The 12500-nt window shown below is 43.2% G+C and overlaps 1 protein-coding gene across 1 annotated transcript; it reads left to right on the top strand.

Moving 5' to 3' along the window:
• Nucleotides 1-834: 834 nt before the first annotated feature.
• Nucleotides 835-11873, top strand: LOC144538282 (transmembrane protein 87A-like; the record flags this gene model as incomplete). Its single annotated transcript, XM_078282358.1, has 8 exons — nt 835-1023; nt 4773-4845; nt 6463-6566; nt 9185-9304; nt 9555-9611; nt 10581-10640; nt 11557-11604; nt 11732-11873. Coding segments are annotated over exons 1-8 (748 nt in total), but the record flags the coding sequence as incomplete, so codon positions are not given.
• Between the last annotated feature and the right edge of the window lie 627 nt (nt 11874-12500).

The following is a 12500-nucleotide window of genomic DNA, read 5'->3' as shown; positions in this document are numbered from 1 at the left end:
CTGAACAGTTCCTTTAACATGTTATGATATTCAGTATTGATAATATATAACACTATGTGTAAGCTCAGATATGTGGGGGAAAAAAAACAAAAAACATGGAATTTGCCAGAATGTCATTGAATTAAATTAAATTTCCTGAAATTCCAATTTAATTCCAATTCAATTTCCTGGAGGTTTTTTCAAATTCCAATTCCAATTCCTCAGTTGAATTGGATTTGATGAGTTGCTTGATGAACGGAGCCGCCCTGCTGTGGGACGGGCGGGTCAGACAGGAGGATGAGGCAGATCTGAGCCTGGTGGGTCAGAGAGACTGCCTCTACCGCCCTCTACTGGCTGATGCAGAACAACCTGAGACTCCACCCACCTCAACATAAGGCCCGTCTTCTCTGGAGAAATATAGTCAAGAAAAGGAACAAAAGTTGTTATGTACTCAGTCCTGCACCTTTCAATTTTTTCACGCTTTTCTTAAACTTAGACACCCAAGATAAATAAGAAATAGTCACTTATAATCAGCTGCTGGAATACAAAACAGTCCAACGCACACTGTGAGGCTTTGCTGGCAATATAATCACATCTTTATTTTTCTCATAGCATTTGCAAATAGGCTCCTTGTAGAATGTAAAGTCTCATTTCCTTAAAGAACACAAAATCCAGGCTTTCGCTTAGTAAACTTACATTTGTGGATAAGGAATTCGGTTAAAATCAAAATTACGTTAATGAGAAAGAAGGCTCATACAGTACGCAATACAAGTAAGTTTCACATTTCCCACGGCACCTGAAGGCAGCGCTCGTATCTCGGCGACGTCACCCGGAAGCAGGAAGCGCGGAGCTTGTTGTGAGAGTTGTCGCGGTGGCTTCTCGGCTTCTTCCTGGCAAGAAATGTCGAGCTCGGCGGGTCCGGCGGGGTCCGGGACCGGGACGGGACTCCGGTCCACACTGCTGCTGCTGCTGCTGGCCACGGAGCTGGGCGGGCCGGTGCGGGCCGTGTCGGAGCCGGGGAAGTGGATCCTGAGCGTCGACAGTGTGAGTTCCCTGTCCGCGGGGTTCGTGTTGTTGTTCTTCCGACCTGACAGATCCACTTTCCCCCCAGACACCGGACCCCGGTGTGTCGCATCACGCCGGACTAACGGCTCGCTGAGGGTTTAACACGGTGGATCAGACCGACAGAAAGCTGCGGTGTGGTTTTTATTAAGCTTCAGGGTCGGTTTGGAAACGGACCCGGACCGGGATGCTGCACGTTAACACTGCGTCAGAAACTAACGTGTAAACAAAGTCAGCGAGTCACTGAAGAGGGAAATCTATTCAGTTCAGTTCGGTTCGGTTCAGTTCAGTTCAGTTCAGTTCAGTTCAGTTCAGTTCAGTTCAGTTGGGTTCGAAGCTGCTTTACTGGCAGAGCTGGAGACTCGATTCGACTTGGATTCGAGTCAGTTTTAACGGCTTGAGACTTGACTTAATACACGAAGAGAAGACTTGAGACAAGGGCTGCAACTAACGATTCACGATCGATTAATCGATTTAGCTTATACCCAAAGTGATTCCTCAAAATGTCTTCCTCAGTCTGACCAGCAGCCAAACAACTCAAAGTATCCATTTTATAATGAGATGAAACAGAGAAAAGCAGCAAATCTTAGCGTTTGTGAAGCTGCAACCAGGAAATGTTTGGTGTTTTTACTGATAGATGACTAAAATGATTAATCTATTATCAGAAATATAATCTTAGTTTTCTGTCGATCGACTAATCGACTAATCGTTTCAGCACTACCTGAGACCTGATGCATGCATGAAGAGAAGACTTGACTTGACTTGACATGGGTTCTGGTGACTTGGGACTTGACTCTGACTTGTACTTTGATGACTTGAAAAGGTTTCTAAAGTCTTGACTTGAGATCTTGTGTTTGTGTAAATGACTTAGATTGAAAGTGATGAGATTTGTTCCAGCGGACGACTGAATTTAAATTCTGTTTTCTGAATTTGTATGGAATGATTGAATTTATTGAAGTTGAAACTGATTATAGAAATCAAACTCATGATGCTCTTACCAAGTTTTTATCCTATTAAAACCATATTGCATTGAAAAGTCCTAGATATTTAGTTTTCTTTAAGATATTAAATTGATACTGGACTCTTGATTTGTTCTGACTTGACTTGCTGTTCTACATTTAGACTTGAGACTTGACATTAATGACATGGACTTGATTTGGTAATCTGCATTTAGACTTGGGACTTGACCTGGGACTTGTGCCTCAAGACTTAAGACTGACTTGGGACTTGTGCAAACTTGACTTGGTCACATCATGTTTAGTGGCATGAAATAGAAAAGTACCAGTTAGTAACCAGCTGCACAACAACAAATGGTCCAATAGAATCAAATTAAAAAATTATAAAATTTACTTTCCCAGTATTTTTGTTTCTATTCAAACTGACACAGTGTCAGGTTACAGATTTTGCAGCAGTGTGTCACTCTTTATGTTCCTCCTAGAATATATTATTGTAGCTCTAGTTTTAACATTTAGGGGAAAGGATTTCAAAAGGAACTTTTTTTTTAGGAAGATAAGTTTCTCTTCCTGGTTGTTAGTGAGAGAGGAGGCAGTGCTGCTCAGTCTGCACCTGTCCCGCCAGGTGTGCACACACTTCCTGTAGTGTCACATGGTAACAGAGTTACAATACAGTCAGTCAGGGCTGAAAGAGTCTGACAAAAAATCGAACTGCAATGGCAATTTAAACTGCGATTTATATCATCGCAAGTTTTTCCTGTCATCATTTTTTAATTGTTTAAAGAAAAGTGATTTTGTTAAAGGGACGTCCCACCCAGTTAAAAACGTTAATTTACTTCTTCAGTCTCAGAGAGAGAGAGAGAGAGAGAGAGAAAGAGAGAGAGGCATGTTGAGGTCACTCTGATATGTGAAAGTTGTTTTTAAACCCGCAGCAGAACAGGTTTTCTGTTGTGTTTATAGGGACGCCCCGATAACGTTTTTTGGCGCCGATCGTCTATGATCCATATCTGCCGATACCGATCAGCCATACCGATAGTTTTTTTGTTTTGTTATAGCAGCTGGTATAGCAGTATTATCGGTCTAACAGTTTCCATGTTTCCAGTTTTCCTGGTTAAAAAGTATCCACATTTTCTTTCCGAAGATATATATCCGTTTCAGTCTTTGTTTTTGTATAATGAATGTTTGGGTGAATGTTCTTAAGAGAGAGAGAAATGAGACTTTTCAGTTGCCTCTCCTGTTCGGGTCTTGACCGCCGTCCGGTACGAGCGGACAGCGGTGCAGAGTGCAGCATCATGTAAACAAACGCACGTGGCATGCGATGAATTGATGCATTAAATAAGCAGAGAATTAAATGAGGGGAAGTAGCGGGCGTGACGGACTGTGACGTTACCGGTTGTCCATGAAGATTTGTGTTTTTAATTAACATGTAGCCTAAAGAAATATGAATTCAAGAAGTTCAAGAAGAGAAATGGCTCACGTGTTTTGCGTCATCGATCGGTTTTTGCAATCGGCGACTATAAAGCATTATCGGAATTCTCCCATCTCATATTTATACTGAATATCGGCCGATTCTGATTGCTGGCCGATCGATCGCGGCATCCCTAGTTGTTTACACCCAACAATGACTAAAAATAAAACCTTTTAATGAGAAATTGCATATTTTAGTTGACTGTCCCTTTAAAAAACTAGATGTGAGTGTGCAGGATTCACTGAGTTTGAGTCTGATGAAGGTTTTGATTCTAAAACTCCTGGTTCACAAATCCAGTTTGGACCAAACTCTCATTAACTGCAGACTCAGAGATTTGGAAATTGAGATTTGGATTTTTTTTTTCCTTCAGTTAATTGTTCAGCAGGTTTCCAATCTGTTTCTCTGTGGTCAGGAGGAACCTGCATCACATCAGAGGAGACGATATCTGATATTTAATAAAAGCCAGATATCGGCCCAGTATATCGGTGTAATAGTTTTCTGTCGCTCCTATCAGACTTCACCTCTCTTTGTGTTCGCTCTGCCTCTCATTGGGTTACAGCGGGTTATTTCCATAAAGAGCGCTGCAGCAACAAGTCAGTAACACGACTCCCTCTGCATGCTGAAGTTATCAGGTCAATATTTGATCTGTCGTCTTCGTCTCGGTCCGGCTCCTCCTCCTCCTTCTTCTTCTTCTTCTTCTTCTTCTTTTGCTGTCTGAGGCAGGAAACCGGTCCGTCCGGCTCGCTCCTCCTGAGCTGCAGAGTCGTGTTTGGTTTCAGGCCGAGGGTCAAAACTGCTTTTATTTTAAGGGGATAGAAGTGTTTAGACGTGACCTCACTCCCTCAGCCCTCTGTCTGTTTTATGGGCCGTAAATCCAATATTACCGTTTATTGTCTTTCAGTAGAGTCATATCGAGAGGAAATACTGATTCAGAGTTATTGCGATGCACAGCTCTGTTTAAATTGATGAGGAAAAACAAATACGGTAACACTTTAGATTAGGGAACACATATTCATTATTAATAAGTTGTTCAGACTAAAATCAGACTAAAAGCCCAATTCACGTGCAACAGCTTCCTTAATGTCTATTATAAGCACTGATGAGGAGGCTGCTGAGGGAAAACCCAGAGTTAATGGGCTGTACTTATAGAAAAAGTGCAGAATAAGATGTCTTGGTTTGACTAATAATAAAAAACAATTCTCAGTTATTTTTTTAATTCTAAAGGTGCTGCACTTTATTCTCCCCTTACCTATAGACCTTTTGTTATTTGCACTCTATGAAGTGTAACCGTGTGTGTTTGTGTGTTTCAGGAGACGCTGAAGAAGCCCAGGCTCTTCTTCTACACTAAAACTCTGTTCAACAGCAGCGTCATCAGACTCAGCGGTAAGTCACGCCTCCGGAGGGCAGGTAGAAGAAGAACTTTAACTTCTGTTCTATTATAAAGACCCTCACAGGACCAGGAGTGATGGCAGGGTCAGTCTGGAAAACAAACCCCCTACCTGCTTGTTCACAGTGTGAGCAAGTCTCAAGTCTTGAGGCACAAGTCTCAAGTCAAGTCTCAAGTCTAAATGTAGAACAGCAAGTCAAGTCAGAACAAATCAAGAGTCCAGTATCAATTTAATATCTTAAAGAAAACTAAATATCTAGGACTTTTCAATGCAATATGGTTTTAATAGGATAAAAACTTGGTAAGAGCATCATGAGTTTGATTTCTATAATCAGTTTCAACTTCAATAAATTCAATCATTCCATACAAATTCCGAAAACAGAATTTAAATTCAGTCGTCCGCTGGAACAAATCTCATCACTTTCAATCTAAGTCATTTACACAAACACAAGATCTCAAGTCAAGACTTTAGAAACCTTTTCAAGTCATCAAAGTACAAGTCAGAGTCAAGTCCCAAGTCACCAGAACCCAAGTCAAGTCAAGTCTCTAGTCTTCTCTTCATGCAGCAAGTCGAGTCTCAAGCTGTTTAAACTCTGACTCGAGTCCAAGTCATGTGACTCGAGTCCCCGTCTCTGCTGAGGAAGGATGATGACTTTAAACAAATGAAAATTAAACAAAAGCAAAGTGAAGGGTTTCATTTGAATGACTGCAGAGAAAGAGACAGACAGCAGCTGTTAGGATTCCAACTACATTTTTTGCCAGACCTCTAGTCAAGTTTTGGAAGTGTGTGTATTTGAGACTGGGTGTAGTATGAACCAATTTAGCCACAAAGAGTGATGTATTTATATTTTTTGTCGCTTTGTTATCGCCTTTCCTAACATTACACTGTTTCGATGAGTTAAAGGATAATTCCAGGCAGTGGGGTTTTTTATGTTTCAGGATGTAAAACATCAGCGGTAAACGTCAGGTTTTGGTGTCAGTCCCTCAGAATCAAAGAGCGAGGGCTTCTTTCTAGAGCCGCCATTTTGCACCGAGAGACGTTCAACAATCATACAGGGAGAAATCCATCGTAGAAGAGGAGAGAGACCAGTTTCTCCACCCACAGGAGCAGGAGAGAGACCAGAATGCACTGCAGCAGAGAGACAGGCTGGGGTTTGAGTAATGGGAGACTCTCACTTTTACTAGACTGGAAAAACCCGTCTCTCTCTGGCCTGTTATCTCTCTCCACCTACACATCAAACCCACAGCTGAGAGCCACAGCTTCCTGTTCCTGTCCTGAGGTTGTTGAAAGGCATTCTGGGAAACGTAGGAAACCACTAACTGCAGTAGAAGTAGACGAGGCAGGCTGAGGGAAAGAGTAGCTCACAACACTTCATCTCACATTGAGCTCCTGTCTGGAGGCCGCTGCTGTGTGTGATGTCACTGTGATGTCACTGTGATGTCACAGGTTCCATTCCTACTGTGTGTCTGTCTGTTAATGAGCTCAGTGAGTCAGACCGCCTTTAGAGATGCTGACCTGAAGTGTGTGTGTGTGTGTGTGTGTGTGTGTGTGTGTGTGTGTGTGTGTGTGTGTGTGTGTGTGTGTGTGTGTGTGTGTGTGTGTGTGTGTGTAGTGCTGACAGACTCCTGTGACTCCTCCCCCTCCTCTCCGGTCCAGCTGAATGTCTCCTGGTATCTGAGGAACTCTCACTGCTACGACGAGATCTTCAGCCTCGACGTAAGACTCACTCTACTCTGTACTCTATTCTACTCTACTCTGACTCTACTATACTCTACTGGACTCTACTGGACTCTACTGACTCTACTGTACTCTACTGGACTCTACTGACTCTACTGTACTCTACTGTACTCTACTGTACTCTACTGGACTCTACTGACTCTACTGAACTCTACTGTACTCTACTGACTCTACTGACTCTACTGTACTCTACTGTACTCTACTGTACTCTACTGGACTCTACTGACTCTACTGACTCTACTGGACTCTACTGACTCTACTGGACTCTACTGGACTCCACTGTACTCTACTGTACTCTACTGTACTCTACTGACTCTACTGACTCTACTGTACTCTACTATACTCTACTATACTCTACTATACTCTACTGGACTCTACTGACTCTACTGTACTCTACTGTACTCTACTGTACTCTACTATACTCTACTGGACTCTACTGACTCTACTGTACTCTACTGACGCTACTGTACTCTACTATACTCTACTGGACTCTACTGGACTCCACTGTAATCTACTGTACTCTACTGACTCTACTGTACTCTACTGTACTCTACTGTACTCTACTGACTCTACTGACTCTACTGTACTCTACTGACTCTACTGACTCTACTGTACTCTGTTGTTCTCTACTGACTCTACTGTACTCTACTGACTCTACTGTACTCTGTTGTTCTCTACTGACTCTACTGTACTCTACTGTTCTCTACTGACTCTACTGTACTCTACTGACTCTACTGTAATCTATTGTTCTCTACTGACTCTACTGTACTCTACTGTTCTCTACTGACTCTACTGTACTCTACTGACTACTGTAATCTACTGGACTCTACTGTAATCTACTGATTCTGCTGTACTCTACTGTTCTCTACTGACTCTACTGTACTCTACTGTACTCTACTGACTCTACTGTTCTCTACTGACTCTACTGTAATCTATTGTTCTCTACTGACTCTACTGTACTCTACTGACTCTACTGTAATCTATTGTTCTCTACTGACTCTACTGTACTCTACTGTTCTCTACTGTACTCTACTGACTCTACTGTAATCTACTGATTCTGCTGTACTCTACTGTTCTCTACTGACTCTACTGTAATCTATTGTTCTCTACTGACTCTACTGTTCTCTACTGACTCTACTGTACTCTACTGTACTCTACTGACTCTACTGACTCTACTGTTCTCTACTGACTCTACTGTACTCTACTGTTTTCTACTGACTCTACTGTAATCTACTGGACTCTACTGTACTCTACTGACTCTACTGTATTAGACTATATTCCGCTCTGCTCTGTTCTATTCTATTCAACTCTGTTCCTCTCTATGCTACTCTATTATACTGTACTCTACTGTACTCTACTCCACGCTACTCCACTCTCCTACCTTCTACTGTACTCTACTCTATTCCATTATATTCTACTCTGCTGTACTATACTGCACTCTGCTCTGCTCTACTGTAGTATCTTTCACTCTATTCCACTCTTCTGTACTCAGATGTATTCTACTCTTCTCCACTTTACTCTACTTTACACTGTTCTCTGTTCATTATGGGTTGTGACCAGAATATCTTGAACGGTAAGTAATGGAGGTGGTTCTATTCTATTCTATTCTATTCTATTCTATTCTATTCTATTCTATTCTATCTTTCACCTCCTCACGTCGTGTTCAGGTGATAACACTGACCTGCAGGTTCGTCTCTGACTGCCTGCTGTGTTTCCTCTGAGGTTTTCTGTAGATGTGTCTGTAGATGTCTGTAGTTGTGTCTGTAGATGTCTGTAGTTGTGTCTGTAGATGTCTGTAGTTGTCTGTAGATGTGCTGCTACATAAAACCACATTATTGTCCCCGTCCTGACTCCTGATTGGCCGAGTCACACTGTAAACACCTGAGACCAGAAGTTAAATATTAACACATTAACTGAAAATCAACACTCACACCGGCACTAGAACCACAATGCTTAGTTCAAGATTAACATTCAGTTATTATTATTTAGTATTCAATAGAACAGGCAGGATAGAAGTCAGTAGAACAAGATAAAAGTCAGTAGAACAAGATAAAAGTCAGTAGAACAGGCAGGATAAAAGTCAGTAGAACAAGATAGAAGTCAGTAGAACAAGATAAAAGTCAGTAGAACAAGATAAAAGTCAGTAGAACAAGATAAAAGTCAGTAGAACAGGCAGGATAAAAGTCAGTAGAACAAGATAAAAGTCAGTAGAACAGGCAGGATAAAAGTCAGTAGAACAAGATAGAAGTCAGTAGAACAAGATAAAAGTCAGTAGAACAAGATAAAAGTCAGTAGAACAAGATAAAAGTCAGTAGAACAAGATAGAAGTCAGTAGAACAAGATAAAAGTCAGTAGAACAAGATAAAAGTCAGTAGAACAGGCAGGATAAAAGTCAGTAGAACAAGATAGAAGTCAGTAGAACATGATAAAAGTCAATGGAACATGCAGGATAAAAGTAGAGACACTTAGAGACACACATTTGCTGTCTGTCTGTCTCTCTGCCTGTCTGTCTGTGTGTTTGTTTGTTTGTTTGTTTGTTTGTTTGTTGACTTGTTGACTTGTTGACTTGTTGACTTGTTTACCTGTGGGTGTTCCAGGATGCGAGGGCCAGAAGTTACTTTAATTCGACGGAGGTCAAACCGAGAGGAGGAAGTGGATTCTACGTTTTCCACCAGTATCCTGTGATCACCTGCCTGCATGACATCATGTCACACAAGGTCACACACACACACACACACACACACACACACACACACATACACACACATACACACACACGCCTACACACCTACACACACACACACACACGCACACACACACACACACACACATACACACACACGCCTACACACCTACACACACACACACACACACACACACACACACACACACACACACACACACACACAGAGTGATGAAGAGGTTGTGGTTATATTCTGATGTGGGTGTGTTTGTTTTATGATACAGTTCAACCTGGATGTGTTTGACCTGCCAGTCAGACTCACAGAGCCAAAAACACAACAGGTATCTCTCTGTCTCTCTGTCTGTCTGTCTCTCTGCCTGTCTGTCTCTCTGCCTGTCTCTCTATCTACCTGTCTGTCTCTCTGCCTGTCTGTCTCTCTGCCTGTCTCTCTCTCTGCCTGTCTGTCTCTCTGCCTGTCTCTCTCTCTGCCTGTCTGTCTCTCTGTCTCTCTACCTGTCTATCTCTCTGCCTGTCTGTCTCTCTGTCTCTCTACCTGTCTGTCTCTCTGCCTGTCTCTCTCTCTGCCTGTCTGTCTCTCTGCCTGTCTCTCTCTCTGCCTGTCTGTCTCTCTACCTGTCTGTCTCTCTGTCTCTCTATCTGTCTGTCTCTCTGCCTGTCTCTCTCTCTGCCTGTCTGTCTCTCTCTCTGCCTGTCTGTCTCTCTGCCTGTCTCTCTCTCTGCCTGTCTGTCTCTCTCTCTGCCTGTCTGTCTCTCTACCTGTCTGTCTCTCTGTCTCTCTACTTGTCTGTCTCTCTACCTGTCTGTCTCTCTGCCTGTCTGTCTCTCTGCCTGTCTCTCTCTCTCTGCCTGTCTCTCTGCCTGTCTGTCTCTCTGCCTGTCTGTCTCTCTGTCTGTCTGTCTCTCTGCCTGTCTGTCTCTCTGTCTGTCTCTCTCTCTGCCTGTGTCTCTCTCTCTGCCTGTCTGTCTCTCTGCCTGTCTCTCTCTACCTGTGTCTATCTGCCTGTCTGTCTCTCTCTCTGCCTGTCTCTCTCTCTCTACCTGTCTGTCTCTCTGCCTGTCTCTCTCTCTCTGCCTGTCTGTCTCTCTCTCTCTCTGCCTGTCTGTCTCTCTACCTGTCTGTCTCTCTGCCTGTCTCTCTCTACCTGTGTCTATCTGCCTGTCTGTCTCTCTCTCTTTCTCTATTGAATCTATCTGTCTGACTCTACTAAATCTACCTGTCTATCTCTCTCTCTGTCTCTACTGAATCTACCTGACTCTACTAAATCTACCTGTCTCTCTCTCTGTCTCAGCCATTCACAGAGAAGACTCCAGGCAGGAGGAGGAGAGAGGTGGACCCTCCAAAACCCAAGGTCTGGACAACCAACACACACACACACACACACACACACACACACACACATACAGTAGACACATTAGAACATGTAGCAGAACCTACAGTAGAATCTACAGTAGAACATGCATTAGCACATAGTAGCACGTATCGCAGAACCTACAGTAGAACCTGCAGTAGAACCTGCAGTAGAACCTGCAGCAGAACATGCAGTAGAACATGCAGTAGAACCTACAGTAGAACCTGCAGTAGAACCTGCAGCAGAACATGCAGTAGAACCTGCAGTAGAACCTGTAGTAGAACATGCAGTAGAACCTGTAGTAGAACCTGCAGCAGAACATGCAGTAGAACCTGTAGTAGAACCTGCAGTAGAACCTGCAGTAGAACCTGCAGCAGAACATGCAGTAGAACCTGCAGTAGAACCTACAGTAGAACCTGCAGTAGAACCTGCAGCAGAACATGCAGTAGAACCTGCAGTAGAACCTGCAGCAGAACATGCAGTAGAACCTGCAGTAGAACACGGACCAGACCGGGTTCCAGTTCCTTATTTTATTTTTCTCAAATCCTTGGGCATACATTTTTTTTTTATGCCCAAGGATTTGAGAAAAATAAAATAAGTTCTTGAAGGTTTTGAAAATGAATGGATGACCTTAAAAATACTTGATTTTTGATCTCTCTCTCTCTCTGTCTCTCTCTCTGTCTCTCTCTCTCTCTCTCTCTCTCTCTCTCTCTCTCTCTCTCTCTCTCTCTCTCTGTCTCTCTCTCTCTCTCTCTCTCTCTGTGTCTCTCTCTCTCTCTCTGTCTCTCTCTCCCTCTCTCTCTCTCTCTCTCTCTCTCTCTCTGTCTCTCTCTCTCTCTCTCTCTCTCTGTGTCTCTCTCTCTCTCTCTGTCTCTCTCTCTCTCTCTCTCTCTCTCAGCCTGTGTCTCTCTCTCAGTCTAATGAGTCAGTAGATACAGGGAAAGATGCTGTCGCTCCCAAACAGGTGAGTCAGTCACAGACTTTACTCTCAGTATTCTGTCTGCCGCATCACTTCCTGTGCGGCAGAGGAAATGGAAGTGTCTCGGCTTCCGAGCTGAGAGGCGATGTAACGTCTCTCCTGATTGGTCCAGGCTGGAGGTCAGACTCACTTCGACGCCGTGGCTCAGAGCTGGGAGGACGGACCCTACATGTTCATCCTGAGCATCCAAGAGATCAGAGAGAAGGCCCGCGCCCCCGACCCGGCCAACCCCCCCAAACCCTGGAGTATACAGCGTGAGCACACACACACACACACACACACACACACACACACACACACACACACACACTGCCCAGCTGTTTGGCGGCAGGCTAGAGGTTAGAGGAGCAGGTTCGTCACTGGAGAGTCGCTGGTCTGAAACCCTTGACCAGCTGGAAGGGAAAGTCGTGAATATTCGGGTTATTAGAGGTTCCTGTTTGTGTGTTGCTGCATGTAAACATCACACCCCGTTTACAAAAACCCGGATTACCCTGATCCTGGTTTTGAGAAACCCAGATATGATCACTATCAGCCGGGAGACCGGGGCGTTAAAACACCGCGTCCCGGCTGCTCTCGTCGGCTTGGGCCAATATTCAATAATATTATAATAATAATATATTATTGAATATCATGATATTCGCGAAGTATTGCATTATTTACAATTTTGGACGGTAACAGTATTATATCACGGTACAGTTATTTTTCTGGTAATTCAGTTTGAAAAATGATTTATGAATGAAAGAACCCTCTGAAAATGCCTATTTTTGGCTGGAATTATACAGTAATATTTGGCAAATAAAGAGTATTCTATCACAGTATTTAGTCTGTTTTGTTTGGAACATTCATGCATACTAGAAATAGAAATAGAAACAAAAGATAAG

The sequence above is a fragment of the Centroberyx gerrardi genome, unplaced genomic scaffold, assembly GCF_048128805.1.
Source record: "Centroberyx gerrardi isolate f3 unplaced genomic scaffold, fCenGer3.hap1.cur.20231027 Scaffold_86, whole genome shotgun sequence".
Taxonomy (NCBI): Eukaryota; Metazoa; Chordata; class Actinopteri; order Beryciformes; family Berycidae; genus Centroberyx; species Centroberyx gerrardi.
Note: the sequence above shows the minus strand (reverse complement) of the source record. Positions and strands in the feature narration are given on the sequence as shown.